The sequence below is a fragment of the Rhinoderma darwinii genome, chromosome 8, assembly GCF_050947455.1.
Source record: "Rhinoderma darwinii isolate aRhiDar2 chromosome 8, aRhiDar2.hap1, whole genome shotgun sequence".
Classification (NCBI taxonomy): Eukaryota; Metazoa; Chordata; class Amphibia; order Anura; family Rhinodermatidae; genus Rhinoderma; species Rhinoderma darwinii.
The window spans coordinates 18,562,973-18,580,512 of record NC_134694.1 but is presented as its reverse complement, the minus strand read 5'-3'; the positions used below and the strand labels follow the sequence as shown (position 1 = coordinate 18,580,512).

At 41.7% G+C, this 17,540-nt stretch overlaps 2 protein-coding genes across 8 annotated transcripts in view; one reads left to right on the top strand and one right to left on the bottom strand.

Annotated features, from left to right (window-relative positions):
* Nucleotides 1-9,566, top strand: part of FLNA (filamin A) — a 90,789-nt gene extending 81,223 nt beyond the window's left edge. For all 4 annotated transcript variants that reach the window (XM_075835409.1, XM_075835407.1, XM_075835408.1 and 1 more), the window contains 16 exons: nt 204-306; nt 396-536; nt 1,016-1,144; nt 1,228-1,401; nt 1,519-1,680; nt 1,776-1,979; nt 2,165-2,317; nt 2,599-2,721; nt 4,045-4,311; nt 4,553-4,690; nt 5,318-5,433; nt 6,464-6,596; nt 6,778-6,954; nt 7,068-7,286; nt 7,445-7,648; nt 8,430-9,566. In XM_075835409.1, the coding sequence (XP_075691524.1) occupies nt 204-306; nt 396-536; nt 1,016-1,144; nt 1,228-1,401; nt 1,519-1,680; nt 1,776-1,979; nt 2,165-2,317; nt 2,599-2,721; nt 4,045-4,311; nt 4,553-4,690; nt 5,318-5,433; nt 6,464-6,596; nt 6,778-6,954; nt 7,068-7,286; nt 7,445-7,648; nt 8,430-8,617 (2,631 nt within the window). In that variant the 3' untranslated portion in view covers nt 8,618-9,566. The remainder of the gene's footprint in view (nt 1-203; nt 307-395; nt 537-1,015; nt 1,145-1,227; nt 1,402-1,518; nt 1,681-1,775; nt 1,980-2,164; nt 2,318-2,598; nt 2,722-4,044; nt 4,312-4,552; nt 4,691-5,317; nt 5,434-6,463; nt 6,597-6,777; nt 6,955-7,067; nt 7,287-7,444; nt 7,649-8,429) is intronic.
* A 2,336-nt stretch (nt 9,567-11,902) lies between these two features.
* The window catches only part of TMEM268 (transmembrane protein 268), a 46,660-nt gene continuing 41,022 nt past the window's right edge, over nt 11,903-17,540 (bottom strand). For 2 of the 4 annotated variants that reach the window (XM_075834200.1, XM_075834202.1), the window contains 3 exons: nt 17,369-17,440; nt 16,963-17,151; nt 11,903-12,350 (listed from right to left, as the gene is read on the bottom strand). In XM_075834200.1, coding sequence (XP_075690315.1) covers nt 12,150-12,350; nt 16,963-17,151; nt 17,369-17,440 — 462 coding nt within the window. In that variant the 3' untranslated portion in view covers nt 11,903-12,149. Of the gene's footprint in view, nt 12,351-14,765; nt 14,990-16,962; nt 17,152-17,368; nt 17,441-17,540 lie in introns of those variants that run through there. The other 2 variants (XM_075834201.1, XM_075834203.1) reach the window with 2 other exon arrangements.

Here is a 17,540-nt window from a genome sequence, read left to right as displayed (position 1 = left end):
TACAAACATTTGTCCATTTTAAACGTGGGCAAAAAAAATGTTAGTTTTTGTTTTCTGCAATGATGAACTAGCATTGGAGTTTTGGTTTTTGCCTCCCATTGATGCATGTCCTCTATACTTTTTTTATTTTTATTTTTTTTTTCCTTTCCATACTGTTCTTTCATGAAGGGTTTGCTCATCTGTGGCTTTTCCTTGCTTTTTAGGCTACAGATCTCCCTGTAATGGGAGTCAATGGACTGGATGTTGCAGGATTGAGACCATTTGATCTGGTTATTCCCTTCACTATCAAAAAAGGAGAGATCACAGGTATAAGCATTTTTGAGGTTTGCTGGTCCACACCTTTAATATTTGCAGCCCATGTTTCTGACTTTGACCTCATACTATTCACAATGTAGGCGAGGTCCGCATGCCTTCTGGGAAAGTGGCTAAACCTGACATCACGGATAACAAAGATGGAACAGTTACTGTTAGATACGCTCCTACAGAAGCTGGACTTCATGAAATGGATATAAAGTATGATGGCATGCACATTCCTGGTAGGTCTACAGTACTAAATACTACAAGTGAAACTTTTTCTATTTGAACATCCCTGTATCCAATGTCTCCAGTGCCCTGTCCCATGTTTCTTTCTAACACTTAACATTTCTTAGTCCTGTTCAGTCATACATTCTGCTGGATATTTGCAAGGAGATCACGTGGGTGTCTGGTCTATAGAGCCCTTTCTGGAGATCACTGGTGATGCAAGATTACTTTAAACCCCTCGAGCGCTGCTCAAACTGCAGAGCATTAACTTACAATGTTGTCAGATTTCCAGAAGGGGAGGGGTGGACCCAGATTAGACTTTACCAGTGATCTTTTTTTAAGATGATTTTTACTGGATTTTGCCTTTAAGGAGGTTAACTAGCTGAATATATGCCAGATTTCCTTAGTTTCTGGTTGAATGGGTTTAATCCGCCAGGCAGATCTTATGATGAAATGCTAAATTGTATTAAGATATTCTAATTTGATTTCTCAGGGAGCCCCCTGCAGTTCTATGTGGACTATGTCAATAGCGGTCATGTTACAGCCTATGGCTCAGGATTAATTCATGGCACAGTCAATAAACCTGCAGTGTTTACTGTGAACACCAAAGATGCCGGTGAAGGTGAGTACCAAGGGATTTTTTTATTTTTATTTTTTGAAAACACCAAAGACTAAAGAGGCTTGACAAGTGTTTTTTGCCTATAGGTGGTTTGTCGCTGGCCATTGAAGGTCCTTCTAAAGCAGAGATTAGCTGTACTGACAACCAGGATGGAACATGTACCGTGTCTTACTTTCCTGTCCTTCCCGGAGATTATAACATTCTTGTGAAGTACAACAGCAAGCACATCCCTGGCAGTCCTTTTGTTGCCAAAATCACAGGTCGGTAGTTCATGAAATTTTATGCAGAATTAGGTTTATAATGTCTTAGAACTTAAGGTACTTTTTTTTGTTAGTCATTGTAATATCTGGATTTAACAAAAAAAATTATTTTCTTAGGTGATGACACTATGCGCATGTCCCAGCTTAAGGTTGGTTCCACTGCCGATATCCCACTCAATATCACAGAGACTGATCTGAGTCAACTAACTGCAACTGTGACCTCTCCTTCTGGAAGGGAAGAGCCATGTCTTCTGAAGAGGCTCCGCAATGGACACATAGGCAAGTCTCGGGTTGTTTCTTTTTTGTTTTTTTTTTACCTAACGAACTTGCTTGTTATAGCTTGTATTCACTACTTTGCTTTAATTTATCTGTAGGTATTTCTTTCGTGCCTAAGGAGACTGGAGAGCATATGGTTAGCATCAAGAAAAATGGCCAACATATTCCCAACAGTCCTATTACTGTAATGATCAGCCAGTCGGAGATTGGTGATGCAAGTAGAGTGGTTGTTTCTGGCCAGGGCCTAACTGAAGGAAGGACGTTTGAGCCAGCAGAGTTCATCATTGACACTAGAGAAGCAGGTAATGACCAAATGACACCATTTGATTTTAATCTTTAAAACTTGATGCTATAACTAAAAGACTGACCTTGCCTGAGATATCAAGCAGAAGATGGAAAGTTACTTGTTTTCAAACTTAAAAGCTGTTTAACAGTTTTTGTACAATTTTAAACTTCAGTCTTTTCTTGCTGCCCTCATATATTGCAGGCTATGGAGGGCTCAGCCTTTCCATTGAGGGTCCCAGTAAAGTTGATATCAACACAGAAGACTTAGAAGATGGAACGTGCAAAGTGACCTACTGTCCGACAGAGCCTGGAAACTATATCATCAACATAAAGTTTGCTGACCAGCATGTGCCAGGTATCTAATGCCATATAGAAGTACAAAAGGAAGTTAAACCTTTTAGGTTTACTAAAAATGACCAGTGTTTTTTTGTTTTTTTTGCTTCTCACAACTGGTTTGTATTGTGGAATATCATTTAATGATATAATATACCTTTCTCAGCTGCAGAATAATCCCATGGGAGGTTCAGCAAAACAAAAAAATGTTAATCTCCATTGATGGATCAAGCAAATAAGAATGCATTATTGACAGCAGGAATTGACAGGCTTAGTGTAATGCATTGTCATTACTTTCTATAGGCAGTCCATTCTGCGTCAAAGTGACAGGTGAAGGAAGGTTGAAGGAGAGTATCACACGAAGGAGGACTGCGCCATCTGTGGCAAATATTGGAAGTCAGTGTGATCTTAGCCTTAAAATACCTGGTAAGTAGAGTATGGCATTTATATAAGCAATGTTTATGTATTGTGTTTTTAAGCTTTTTGATAGTCACTCCCCAACATTGAAATTGCAACACCAAGAAAAACGTTTTGGAATTGTGGAAATCATAGGATTGCTTGGACGGGTTAATTACATGCAAATGATGAAGGAAAAAAAAAATTGAAACAATTTATTACAAACTCCTTTATTCAGTGTCTAGTCTGAGTGCCTCGTGCAGAAATACACGCCTTGGCATGAGGTTATTAATGGTTGTCTGAGGAATGTTCTGCTGCGCTCAATGCACTTGGGTACGCAAATCATCTCAATTGATTGCTTCTGGGACGCTTGGGAAAAATGGCCATACCACTGGTTCCATGATCAAATCAATGTAAACCTGAGATGTTGGTGTACCTGAAATAAAGACTAGTGGGGTTAGACTACCGTACATTATGCTACCCCACACCATAATCCTGGGAGTAGAACCAGTGTGACGTTCCCTTGTAAAGGCCTTTTTATGGCGTTGCCCACATGGTCTCCAGACCAATCTCCAGCCTTCATTGTGTCCGAGACAAAAGTAGGACCCGTTTCCGTCTTGCTGTGCTCCATGATAGCCTGGTGGCGTGTGGTCAATGGAACACCTGTATCTGCATGTCTGGCTCGTAGCCCAATGTCATGCAAATGCTTTCTGATGGTTTGTCGACACTGGTTGCAGCCTTAGGCTTTTGTTGTGACGTCCAATTTCACTTGCAGTATAAAATGGATCACTACGTGCCATTCTTTCAATCCGACAATCTGCCCGTACAGAGGTTCACCTCCACACCTCTTTTCATTCCCATTCTTCTAACCTCCGGGACACAACATTGAACAGTGCTGGCATCTTGGCCTAGGTGTGTAGCGATCTGCCGGAGTGATAAACAAAGGTCCCTCCGTTCAAGGATTCTGTCCCTCTGTTTGCAACAAGTGGTGATAAATGGCACGTCAACTAACAGGAGGCATCGCACAATCATCCCACACCAAATTATCCGGTGTTTGAGGTTTCGTGTGGCAAAAACTTTGCTTTCAATCCGGCTTTTATACCTCCCACATGCTGGAATGGAGCTAGGTGCTTAGCCTTCATCTTTTGCAGATCTTGGCAACACCTGCTACTTTCTCTATTTGCATAACCTTATGGGCTTGTCCTTCTTTGAAATTTCAATCTTGATTGTAGATTTTGACTGAATCTTGTACTCCAGATACACTTTAGACATGCTGTCCATTTCCTAAATCTGTTCACCCCTGCTATGACTGTTTAGTAAAGCTACATTAAGCTGCTCTTTTTTGTTTTATAGAAATCAGCATTCATGACATGACTGCGCAGGTCACAAATCCATCTGGCAAGATTCATGATGCAGAAATAATGGAGGGTGAAAACAACACTTACTGCATTAGATTTGTCCCTACGGAGATGGGTGTTCACACAGTCAGTGTCAAGTACAAGGGTCAACATGTTCCAGGAAGTCCATTCCAGTTCACAGTAGGGCCCTTGGGTGAAGGTGGTGCACATAAAGTTCGAGCTGGTGGACCAGGCTTGGAGAGAGCAGAGGTTGGAACTCCAGGTACAGTGGGTTGAAAGCTTCAGGGGGATGAAGTGCGTATAATGCAGACCCGCAGCCTGTAATTGTTACTACTTCTATTCAGTTTCTCCTTAGCAACAGATTACAGGTTGCGGCTGTGTTGCCGGTGTTTATGAACAATAGCCGTTTTGTGGTCTTGTTCATAATCTCTTACAAAGGACCACTGCTATCTTTTTCCGCCTTTCTTTTGTTTGGCCTACTCTATATATGTTTGTCTTTTTAGCCGAGTTCAGTATTTGGACAAGAGAGGCCGGTGCCGGAGGTCTGTCCATTGCAGTGGAGGGACCAAGCAAAGCAGAAATCGCTTTTGAGGATCGGAAAGATGGATCATGTGGCGTGTCCTACATTGTTCAGGAGTCCGGTAGGTTTAAGTGTCTAGAAAAGTATAGAAAGTGTTATAATAGTCTTAAAAGTTCATATTATTATTTATTATTTATCTTTTTCTTCCCAAACCAGTCAATGTCCATTACAAACTTGTTATCTCATTAGGATGCATTCTTAGTGTCTCAGCCTTTTTACTTGTCTTACAAGCCTCTGTACTCAGTTCACTGGCCTCTTCCTTATATGTTCCAGTCATTGTGCGTGTCCAATTGTCACTACCCTTCTGGTTCCTATTGATTGGATGTAGCGAGACATGTACAGAGACAAGGAGAGTGCAAACTGATGCAGTGCTTGGAGCTGTAGTTCTAGTGTGATGAAGTAGAACGGTCCTAGGAGGGATGTATGTAGATGGCATTCTAACAAATATAATAAAATATCTGTAGTGTCACAATGTTCTCTAAAATGTAGCACGATTTGTTCTCATTACCGGAAGTGCACTTTTTAGTGTTCAGTTCTATACGTAATGCTGTTAAGTGCAAAGTAGTTCTTAGGCTGTCGTGATTTGCGTTATAAAAGGAAACCATGACAAATGTCAACAGATCCTAATATTGAAGCACAAAGTTGGAGGAATTTCTTACTAAATGCAGTTTGTTTGGCTCTATTGCAGGGGATTATGAAGTCTCTGTCAAGTTCAACGATGAGCACATCCCAGACAGTCCATTTATCGTTCCAGTGGGTTCTCAATCAGACGACGCTCGCAGACTCACTGTTTCTAGTCTTCAGGTGAGGCACTGGGAAAAACCTTAGCCCTTACTGGTTGGGCAGTGAATCGGTCTCCTGAGCAGCTGTCAAGACTCCCACCCCTAGTCACCTTGGCCCAGCTCATTGCTGTGGTGAACTCCATGGTTTGCTTTGGTATTGACTTGGTTACATGTAGTATGAATACTCCAGTAGAGGAAGATCGTGCTCTATTACGGCCACGAACAGACCCTTTAATGACTTTATACAGTGTCTAAAACTTAAAACTGCATCAAGTAGGCTTGTCACTAGTTATTCACTCCGTTAGTAATTGCCATAAAGGTGCTGCCATCTACAGGACATGAGATTATGGGGGAAGCAAAAACCTTTCCAGGTCCGTCTAATCCTTAAGTACGTAGCTGCCCAGTACTCTCCTTCCCACAGCAGGTTCCCAGCTGACTCAGGAGACTCTCCATGTGTTTTTCTCGTGTCTTTTCTAAAGGCTTTTAACAGGACGTGAATCTTGACCTAAACCTGCCTGTGTTTAAGGAGGGAGTGAAAAATGGATCTGAACCATGGCTTTGGCTTACTGTGGCATGACTTGAAGTCTCCAAACTGGGCATTCAGGGTCCTGCTTCTCTTCAGGCTGCTTTTCCCATTTCTTTGCATCCTATTTCTGCAAACCATTTCATCCGCTACCTGGAGTTTATCATCATGGTTGACTGCGCCACCCTCATTCTGGAAAGAAATTTGTCACTCTGAAATACCTGCATTTGACAGCTGTCAGAAGCCTCTTTTATTGCTGCTTTCCAACAGTGGTAAATAAGGAACTCGTGCAGTAGAGACCTGATTCAGTCAATCATCTTTTTACTAAAAACTTGGACTGTAGATCATGTGTCTACTGCTATCTTCCTTTACACTAAACAGTATGCCACTGCCAGGCTCTCCTTCACGAGCATTCTCTCCCTCATTAAACTGGTGTGGGACAGGTAGGTAATAAAAGCCTGTGAAGGTGATGGATGTTGAACACAAAAATATCTCTCCAATGTTTCTAAACCATTTGATGTGCTTTTAGGAGTCAGGGCTAAAGGTCAACCAACCAGCATCTTTTGCAGTAAGTCTTAATGGTGCCAAAGGAGTTCTAGATGCCAAAGTGCACAGCCCTTCAGGGGCATTGGAGGAGTGCTATGTTACAGAGATTGATGAAGGTGAGCATGCTGAAATATGGGTGGTCACTTGAGTGCAGAATTTTTGGCAGTGTTGGGAAAAACCTTAACACTTAGAAGTTAAACTTTGTTTGGGGGGGTGTAACATTTTAAAGCACTTCTCACTCGCTACAAAATGTGTTGAGTGAAGTGTTCATGTAGAAGACTAAAATTATTCTTACAGATAAATATGCTGTGCGTTTCATTCCTCGTGAGAACGGCTTGTATCTTGTTGATGTTAAATTCAATGGTTCCCACATCCCTGGCAGTCCATTTAAAATTCGTGTGGGAGAGCCAGGGCAAGCTGGAGACCCAGGAATGGTGTCCGCATATGGCGCTGGATTAGAGGGTGGCACCACTGGTAAGTCCTAGGCCTAATGTTTGCAATCTCAAATTGTATGTATTGGAGAAGATCTTCCATTTAAGCTATACTCAAGCAATGCACCTTAAGATTTATTTTTCTTCCCACCCAAGGAAATGCTGCAGAATTTATTGTGAACACCACAAATGCAGGTGCGGGAGCACTGACCGTGACAATCGATGGACCATCCAAGGTCAAAATGGATTGTCAAGAGTGTGCAGAGGGTTACAAAGTCACTTATACGCCAATGGCTCCTGGAAGCTACCTGATCTCCATAAAATATGGTGGTCCTTATCATATTGTTGGTAGCCCGTTCAAAGCAAAAGTTACTGGTACGTCCTTATGTGGTTTGTCTATCATAATAAAGCTGTATTTGGAGAACTAGATAATCTGGTGTGCATAATGATTACTTGTTAATGTTGCTTACATACTTAATCCATATCTTAAGACTCTTGGCTCCAAGCCTATAAACATTGTTTTGTTCTTCTAGGGCCTCGTCTGGTCACAAGCCACAGTCTCCATGAGTCCTCTTCAGTTTTTGTAGATTCTGTAACAAAAAGTGAGGCCTTCACACAACAAGGAGCCCTTCCAAGGGTGTCGTCAGATGCAAGCAAAGTAGTCGCCAAAGGTCTTGGGTTGAACAAAGCTTTTGTCGGCCAGAAGAACTCATTCACGGTTGACTGCAGCAAAGCTGGTGAGTTCCCGACAGTCCAGTATATATAATGCACCTCAGTATTCATTCAATGTTCTATTATCAGAGAAGTGCCATATGTGCAGAAATAATACACGGGCATATTTGGATTGCACTATATACTGATAAGCGCTAAATAAGTACTTGGTGTATAACTGATAGGACAAGATGCAACATTTAGTATATTGTGACCGGTTTGGGAAAAAAAACATTTGACCACTTAGTACACTTCAGCTGAAAAACATTAGTTCTAGAATATGATGGATGAGCTTCATGCATTGTAGGGAAAATGACATCCATGTTTCTGCACCAAAATCTTAGAGGTGGGTTTTTTTTTCCAAGTTTAAATAAAGCTATGCAAATTTCTAAAATACTTTCAATTTCATCACCACAAGGGCTGAAAACCCACACAGACCTAATACTCACAGCTGAGGATTTGCTACAGTAGAATACTCATTTTACTTATGACTAATTTAAAATGAGTCAGTCTGGAGTCCATGCTGTTTTGTATTCAGTTCATGCAATCTTCTGCGGTATTGTAGCAATCACTATGAAATGGCCTCTGCTGTGATAAGAATATCTTTTCACTTTCAATGTACTGTACAAACCGTGTACAAGATTTCGGATATTCAGGATGGTGAGGAATTGAAACAACTGCAGATCTGTTCACTGACCAATTTATTTATATTTTTGGGGCATAATCTTTGTACAGACTTCTACTTAAATAGATACGTGTTCAAAGTGGGAAAATGAACATCAATGTGACCGTTTTTTGTTTCACTAGGTAACAATATGCTGCTTGTTGGGGTTCACGGACCAAAAACCCCATGTGAAGAAATTGTAGTGAAACATCTTGGGAGTCGGTTGTACAACGTTACGTACCTCCTGAAGGACAAGGGAGATTATATCCTGGTCGTTAAGTGGGGTGATGAGCACATTCCCGGCAGCCCTTACCATGTGTCTGTCCCTTAAACTGCCACACAATTTCCCCTTGTCCTGATTCCAAACCTCCCTACCCTCTGTGTGCGTGTCTAATGTACAGTTGCCTTACTCCCAATGACCCCCCATGTGACTGAGGGGTGAGAGGTTGGCTTGGGTTTTGGGGTTTTTTGCTTAGCTGGTTCCACGTTTATGCAGTGGCCATATTTACCCCTGTGACACTGAAGGGGCAAAGTGTCATTGGGTGCATTTGGTCATATTCTAGGGCTGGTCAGCCATGTTGGCACGCAGCCCTTTGGACTTGACACTTTTATCCTATAATTGAGACGGCTGCTAAAAACAAGTTGGTCTAAGTCCATCCCTTGCTCGCAAAGGGCTGCTGTTATATGCCACATGCTCCCAAGTGCGATCTTGCGCCCCCCCCCCCTGTATTTGTTTACATTTGTTTTGTTATTCCTGAAACTGTTGTAAGGTGTAGGATCTGAGATGGCAATAGGGAGGGGAGGGCAGGAGACCTAATGGAGCATCCAGATAGTCATTAACCTGTTTAGCCACTTATTTTATCATGGAAATACTCCACAGGTTGTAGAAAATATAGAAGATCTGAGGGTTAAACAGTTAATACAATTGACACAAAAACCTATAAAACTTTTGAAGCAACCACTACCTGTAAGAATCAAGAAACTGTGCTGGTCCTATTTATCCACCTTATTTGTACTTTAGAATATTTAGGTCCCTTCAGGTGGAGTCTCTACTACCATTGTCCCCCCTATTTAGTGTTATACGGTTTGTATGTTAATGTCGTCCTGAGATTGGGTTAATTCTGAGATACTCCATTGGGTTGCTAAACTGGTTCACCTTACAAAGGCCATTCCAATTGGACCGATTACAGTTAACCAAATCTTGTCTTTTTTGTTTTTTTTGTGCACGACTACAGTACTTTGCTCATAATGATAACAATAAAATTCTGCTTTTAATCCTCTTTTGGACTTTTTTTTTTTTTTTTCGCAGTTTATTAGAATTAGATTTAAGCTTTCTGTTGTGCATGAAAAGTTAATGAGGTTTCCGTAATTAATATATTCATCATGGTGCATCTGAAGATCTGTTTACCCTCTCCTTTGTGTCGGTCTGATCCACTTTTGGATTGTACAGAAGGGCAGATCTCCCAAATGTGATGTAAAAGTGACCTAAGAATCGGCACCCCACACTGCCATGGGCAGTATCTCTGGTATTGCAGATCAGCCCCATTCAAGTAAATAGGACTGCGCTGTAAATGCCAACAGACAAACCAGCCCATAACTGTGGATATGTTTTATGTTTCTTCCCCCTAGTCTTAAAGGTGGCTTTTCACATGAGGGACCTTCACCTATCTCTAGAATGGGGCTCCCAGCCACTTACATGTTTGGGAGTTAAGAAAACCATGAAACTTGCTGAGCTACGTGGTTTGTGTAACTCCCACAGTAGTGACTGTGAGTTACAGAAGCAGCATAGCACGTGAGCTACATGGGACCTACAGAAACCACAAACTGCTTTTTCCTGAGCTATGCGAATTCATGGTTGAAATTCACCTGCTTGTGCTGGGGTAGAGTGGGTAGAGTAATTTTGGCCAAGCTTTTATCTACATTGCACGGCTGCTTCTGATTTGAGAGTCCTCATGATGGTAATGAGCTCAGGGTTAATAAATGCAGAGGATTTCTCCTGCCAGCAACAGCTTTGTAGTTCTTCAGTTGCAGCCTTAGCCTGTATCTTCTGTACTGTTCAGAAATGGCTGCATACAGAGAACCATTAAATTGTTCTATAGCAAGCAACTTCTTGTAACCTGCCTACTTTTTGTGGGAGAAGTCAGACTAACATTTTCTGTATAAAATGACTGCTATAGTAGGGCTGGGTGACTTTTGGTGTGAAGCGCATCTGGTTTTTGTTTTCCCTGCTAATGCTGAGTGGACACTCCAGGGGTGAGATTATTATATAGTGTCTGAAGTGTGAGCAGGACCCAGTAGGAGTAAGACTAATGGCCCCAGAAACCAATTCAGCAAAATCCAAATGTCACTGCTTCCCTTCCGAGGCCGGTGCTTCAGTCCATTATCGCACTAGGGCCACATGTGGGATATTTCTAAACCGCAGAATATGGACAATAAATATTGAGTTGTTTGTCATTTAAAACCTGTTACAGAAAGATGTTACAAATTAATTTTGATTTAAAAAAAAAAAGGATTTGTACATTTCACCTCTACTTTGCTTCAATTCCTGTAAAATGCCTAAAGGGTTAACACTTTCTGAATGTGGTTTTCAAAATGGGGGGTTTCAAAAATATAGGGTACTCAGGACCACTTCAGAACTGAACTCATCCTTTTGAAATTTTCTTAAAGAGGCTCTGTCACCAGATTTTGCAACCCCTATCTGCTATTGCAGCAGATCGGCGCTGCAATGTAGATTACAGTAACGTTTTTATTTTTAAAAAAACGAGCATTTTTGGCCAAGTTATGACAATTTTTGTATTTATGCAAATGAGGCTTGCAAAAGTCCAAGTGGGCGTGTATTATGTGCGTACATCGGGGCGTTTTTACTACTTTTACTAGCTGGGCGTTCTGAAGAGAAGTATCATCCACTTCTCTTTAGAACGCCCAGCTTCTGGCAGTGCAGACACACAGCGTGTTCTCGAGATCACACTGTGTCGTCACTCACAGGTCCTGCATCTTGACGGACGAGCGAGGACACATCGGCACCAGAGGCTACAGTTGATTCTGCAGCAGCATCGGCGTTTGCAGGTAAGTCGATGTAGCTACTTACCTGCAAACGCTGATGCTGCTGCAGAATCAACTGTAGCCTCTGGTGCCGATGTGGCCGACACGATGCAGGACCTGTGAGTGACGACACAGCGTGATCTCTCGAGAACAAGGCTGTGTCTGCACTGCCAGAAGCTGGGCGTTGTGAAGAGAAGTGGATGATACTTCTCGTCAGAACGCCCAGCTAGTAAAAGTAGTAAAAACGCCCCGATGTACGCACATAATACACGCCCACTTGGACTTTTGCAAGCCTCATTTGCATAAATACAAAAATGCTCTTTTTTAAAAAAACGTTACTGTAATCTACATTGCAGCGCCGATCTGCTGCAATAGCAGATAGGGGTTGCAAAATCTGGTGACAGAGCCTCTTTAATGTGAAATTGCTGCTAAAGTTCTAAGCCTTGTAACATCCTAGAAAAAAAAAAAATCAAAGGATGTTCAAAAAATGCCAACATGAAGTAGGAATATGGGAAATGGTAATACCACACAGGAGTTAGTTTTACATGCAGATACAATTTAAAATTAAAAAAATAATTTTCTAACTTTTTTTTTTTTTTTATTTCACAAATAAGCAAAGGATTTATCTCCCAAATATTTTCACTAACAAAGCCCAATATGTCACGAATCTTATCGCTTCAATAGGTAAAAGCATGCCAAAGTTATTACCATATACAGTGACCTGTCAGATTTGAAAAATGGGGCTGGTCTTGTATTGCAACAGTGACTATTACTGCTGGAGTATGATCTGTGCTCTCTGGGAGATGGCATTGTGGGTGTCTTTAGGTGCTTGTCATGTTCTCCTCTTGCATACATGTGAAGCAATTGCCAGATGGAAGTATGCTGCTCTCAATGAACTGACAAGGACATGGTACATCAAGGACCCCTGTATGACCGGCATCATTGGCCTGTGGCAGCTGCCCAGAGGTGAGGAGACGCACATAACATGCACTTGCTATAATAAGTAGCTGTCGAGCCATCACCTGAGAGAGACAGAAAAAATAAAAATAAAGAAATCGCTTACTGTGGCCTGGCTTAAACTTGTCCCAGAAAAAGCACTGCATGTGTTCACATTGTAACAAGTTCAGCCCAGCAATGACTCTGGCTATGCTTGCCCTACAACTCATTTTGAGCTTTAATTCTCATTGTATTGTAACTGTTAGTAGAAGTAATATTATACTACATTGAATTCTATCAAATTAGCCCTGTATTACATTGGATAGGCTTTTAGCAAGTTTAACCATTAAGTCATTTAGAACTGAACACAAGCAACTACATTGCCACTTGCTGGAAAGAGCCTCATTACGTCTAGCCCCAGGTTAATGTCACAGACCTGCACTACTACAGATAATGGCATGCTATCAAACAAAGGGAGTGTTTCATTAAAAGGGGCTCAATACTTGTAAATGGTGCAAACAGTATAATTGGTGATACGATGGACAAAGTTTGTGGTTTGGTGCAAAAAAGTGATTCTGGTCTTCATTTACCTTTGGGCACTGACGTGCTAGAGCAAGTTTAGCTTTTTCTTTTCAGTGCTGCAATGTGAAATGCCTTATTTATCAAGTCTTAAACTCCACTCTGCTACAGATTTCATCCGTTGGCACGATTAGTAAGGGTAAATTCACCTGTTGTCGTGGCACTTTTTTTGCAGGTTAACTAGCATTTTCCCCACAATTCCAGCAGCAGGTCTTGAATACACCCTAATTATGACTTATGGCTGGTTTTACACAGGACTGCAGGTAACATCTAGTGTGTGCTTTGTGAATTTACACACTACGCACTAAATGTGTCCATAGGGCTCTTGTTTTGGCCTCTACAGTATAGAATAGCATAATCTGCTACTCAATTGTTGCACAAAGTCCAGTGATCGTTCATGATGAGTCTGTAAAATGGATATTGCTAGCATATATGTAGGTCCAAAAGCATGATGTGAACAACCCCCAAGATGATAAACGTATTATCTATGCTAAAACGAGGGGCAGATATATTGAAGACTGGCACTTCGAGTAGCAGTTTTAATATAAAGATGGCCTCTTTAAGTTAGCCGCATCTTTCCGTACATGTGGCAACATTTTATGGCAGCTACGAGCTGCCGTAGATTTCTACTAATAGTTTACACCAGAAAGTGGTGTAAATTAAAGACATTTGACCGGCCTCGTTCACGGGTTTGTTTTAATTCCGTGTAGTGGTGTAAATACAGCAAGTTGTAAATTGTGACTTTTTGGGCATTTGATTTTTCTGTGCCAAATTATGAATATCTTCAGCATTTATAGCATTTTGAATATAGCATATGCAACTAAACCATTTAGTGACTAGACTATTTTGGGCCTTAATGACCAAGTGATATTTTTTTTCCCATTACACTTCGAGCCATAATGTTTTCCGTAGACCTCGCGGACTTGTTCCCTAAAATACTCTTTGTACTGCAAAAAAACATTAAACAAATTTGGGGGTGATAAACCAAATTCACCTATCCTGAGAATAGCCCATCAATTTTAGGGACTGGGCAAGCCCTTTAACTATAAACCCCTTACTTTATTTAGTGTCATTACGGACACAACAATACGAATTTCTTTTGTTTGCTTTTTACGCATTTTGTAAGTGAAAAGTTGTTTTTTTTTACTGGGGATTTTTCACTTTCAAACTTTAACACACACACACAATAATGAGACATAAGGAGATAAGGATATATATCTCCTTATGTCTCATTATTGTGTGTGTGTGTGTGTGTGTGTGTGTGTGTTAAAGTTTGAAAGTGAAAAATCCCCAGTAAAAAAAACAACTTTTCACTTACAAAATGCGTAAAAAGCAAACAAAAGAAATTCGTATTGTTGCCGTAATGACACTAATACAATACTTTTGGCCATGAAAACCATTGGCTTTATTTAGAGTAGTGGTCAAACAATCGCATAGTGAAATCCGATAATGGAGACTAAAGAATATATATATAAATAAAAATATATATATATATATATATATATATATACTTTAGTCTCCATTATCGGATTTCACTATGCGATTGTTTGACCACTACTCTAATACAATACTTTTGGCCATGAAAACCATTGGCACCCTGCGATTGCATCACGGGTGTGCAGATGGGGTAACAGGATACTCCCTCTGAACACACAAATACAGAGATGGCTATTGACCACAGTATCTAAAAGGGCAAATGACTGGGATTGCAGTTAACTGGTTAATGCCTGGAGCAGTTAGAGCGGAAGCACGGCTGTGTTTAGACCACCTGACACCCACTCTAGCCAGCATGGGACAGCTGTGCTGGGCCTATGAAACAGTGCCATGAAAGGCAGTGCTGTGGAATAAGTACCCTTACCCCCTTGCTGCTACAGCCATTTTTTGGATTTTCACTTTAGGTTTTCTTACTTCTACAGACGTGGCGATAATAGCGATGTTTATTTATTTTGTGCTCAGGGCAAAATGGTTTTTATTTATAGGAGTACAAAGACGGCAGATCTAGGAGTCTTCATTAGGCCCTCATGATACCATGCCAACAAGCCGCACCCTGTCAGTGTCCCAAGGGAGGGGGTGCGATAGAAACACGGGGCGCTCTTCTCTGATGTTTCAACGGCTTAGATGCTACGTCTGCTTTTGAATGTGGCAACTAAAGGGTTAAATTAGCAGGATCCTGATAGTTAAACTCCAGGCAAATTTTATATATATATATACACACACACACACACACACACACACACACACACACACCCCAAGATTAAAGGAGCGTTGCACTTATTTTTTTTTTATTGCACCCTCATTTTATACATTGGTCTTTCAGTGGGGTGCTTTGTGCAAAAATACTTTACCGATCCCCCCCCCCCCCCCGCATCTTGTATTTTTCAGGTCCAGCTCCAATCACGTGAGTTTTGTTTTTTTCCCTCCCTCTGACTTGTCTGGAGTCACTGTGCTTTTGAATAAACCGGAACTCAGGCTCTCAATGCATTCCTATGGGAGCCAGAACGAGGCTTCATGCATTGCATTCATCTTTTATGCATTCTTCAATGCATTGAGAGCCTGACTTCTGGTTCTCTGCACAGCAGCAATTCAAGACCAGGTCAGAATGAAGATCACATGAGTGGCACAGGACCCAAAAAACTGACACGATGCGGGGATCGGTAAGTATTTTTGCACACAGCACCCCACTGAAACACCAATGTACAAATGGAGGGTGCAATAAAAAAAAAAAAAATTAAGTTGAGTGCTACTTTAACTACAGTGTCAAGATCTAGAAAGTGTCAAAATGCACCAAATTTTGATATTTGAATAGGGTGTGGCTAAAATGCATTAAAAAAAAAAAACCATCCAAAGTGGTATAAGGAATAGAAAGGTCTAACAGGTCATGCACGATGTGCCACTATGATGCAGCATGCACCACTGTGATAAATTTGGCGCATTTCATACCTTCCTGTTAAGTTTGCGCTCTCTGACTATTACACTGCATTAGTAAATGTGGCTGGCCCATTGTATTATGCACCACTCACTGAAGCCGTGCACTAGGCATAACACAGGGCTATGCTACCGCTTTGTGTTACATCTAGTGCATGACACAGCCATTAAAAAAAAAATCACTAAAGGAGCGTGTATTGTCCTGTCATGTGTCTCGCTCAGGCCCTGTACTAGGCATAACACAACAATAACCCGGTGAATTGTTCCTGGAACTTTTATAATAGTGATGACGTGCTGACAGGGCCCCATGTGACGGAGCTCTTGCTTCCTGTGCTGTTTGTGAACATGACCTCAAGGGGCTGTCACATTGCCTATTGCTGGAGTTCCCGAGCAAAGCATCAGCTGATACTCTGCTCGGGAACTCCAGCAATAGGAAACCCCTGAAAGTCACTGATTAAGGCCCCATGCACACGACCGTGCCCGCAATCACGGCCCGCGTTTGCGGGCACGGCCGACCGCTGACTGACAGCCGCATTTTCGGGCCGTGCTCCCATACAAAAGTATGGGAGCACGGCCCGCAAAATGCGAAAGAACGGACATGTTCCATAATTCCCGGAACATTTCCACGGCACTGACACCCTTCCGTAGTGCTACGGAAAGGTGTCCGCGTTCAATGAAAGTGAATGGCTGCGTTTTTGCGGACCGCAATTACGGAGGTTTTTTTGCTGTCGTGTGCATGGGGCCTAAATGTCAGGAGCAGTGCTGGAGCTAGCTGATGCTCTGCTCGAGGACTCCAGCAATAGGCAATGTGACAGCCCCATGCGATTGAGAACACGCCGACACGAACAGCACAGGAAGCGTGCTCGGAGTCACGTGGGGCTGTGTCGGCGCGACAATATTAGAAAAGCTAGAGGACTTCTGGAACAATTCCCCGGGTTTGAACGGCACCGTTTAGTACCGAATTTTAACTTAAAAGTACATTAGTGACGGCATTAATATTTTTATGTAAATAAATTACATTTTTGGTCTCTGGATAACAGCTTTAAAAGGGGTTGTTTCAGAATCTGCAATATCCCCAACCAGCCCCTCTTCCAGACTCTACTCCCTTTCTACCTCCATTCAATGTTTATGGAACTGACAAACAGCCATACGCTGTACTCCTGTGAAGAGGTGATCGTTGTGGATTGTACTCACTTCTGGGTGATCCCGTAGAATAAGTGGAATCTTCTTGTTACACAGAACAGGTTTGTGCCTGGAACCACTTGCCAACAGGGGGCTCTCCTCTGTTGTGTTGTCTTCATGACTCGTTTGTGCCCATGTAGGGTCTGCAGGAGTTTCTATGAAGATGAATAGCTGGTCCAAGAACTTTCTGAGGATATCCTGCTTATGACAAAGACATACTACTTATGTATGCATTATATTACATGTATGGAATTCTACAGTATAACCATCCATTGCTGGGAACTCTGGTATGCTGCAGACTATTTTTGGATGTGCCAGTTACCCTGCCAGCTTTGTTTTTGTAATGTGCTTTTAATCAAAAACCATTTCTCGTAACCCTGCCATTTTACATTAGCTTGGACAGATGTTTCCTCCTTACCTCACTCATGTTAGCCAAGTGCTGGGATAGTTTCTGGTGGCAGCCCCACAAATGGAAATATATGAAGCAAAGCTGGACAGCGATTTAAAGGAAATATTTGTTTTCATGTCAGTTTGTGATTAAACAGGATAATTCATGCTGGAATTAAAAAGCAGATGCTGGGCTCGCGCGG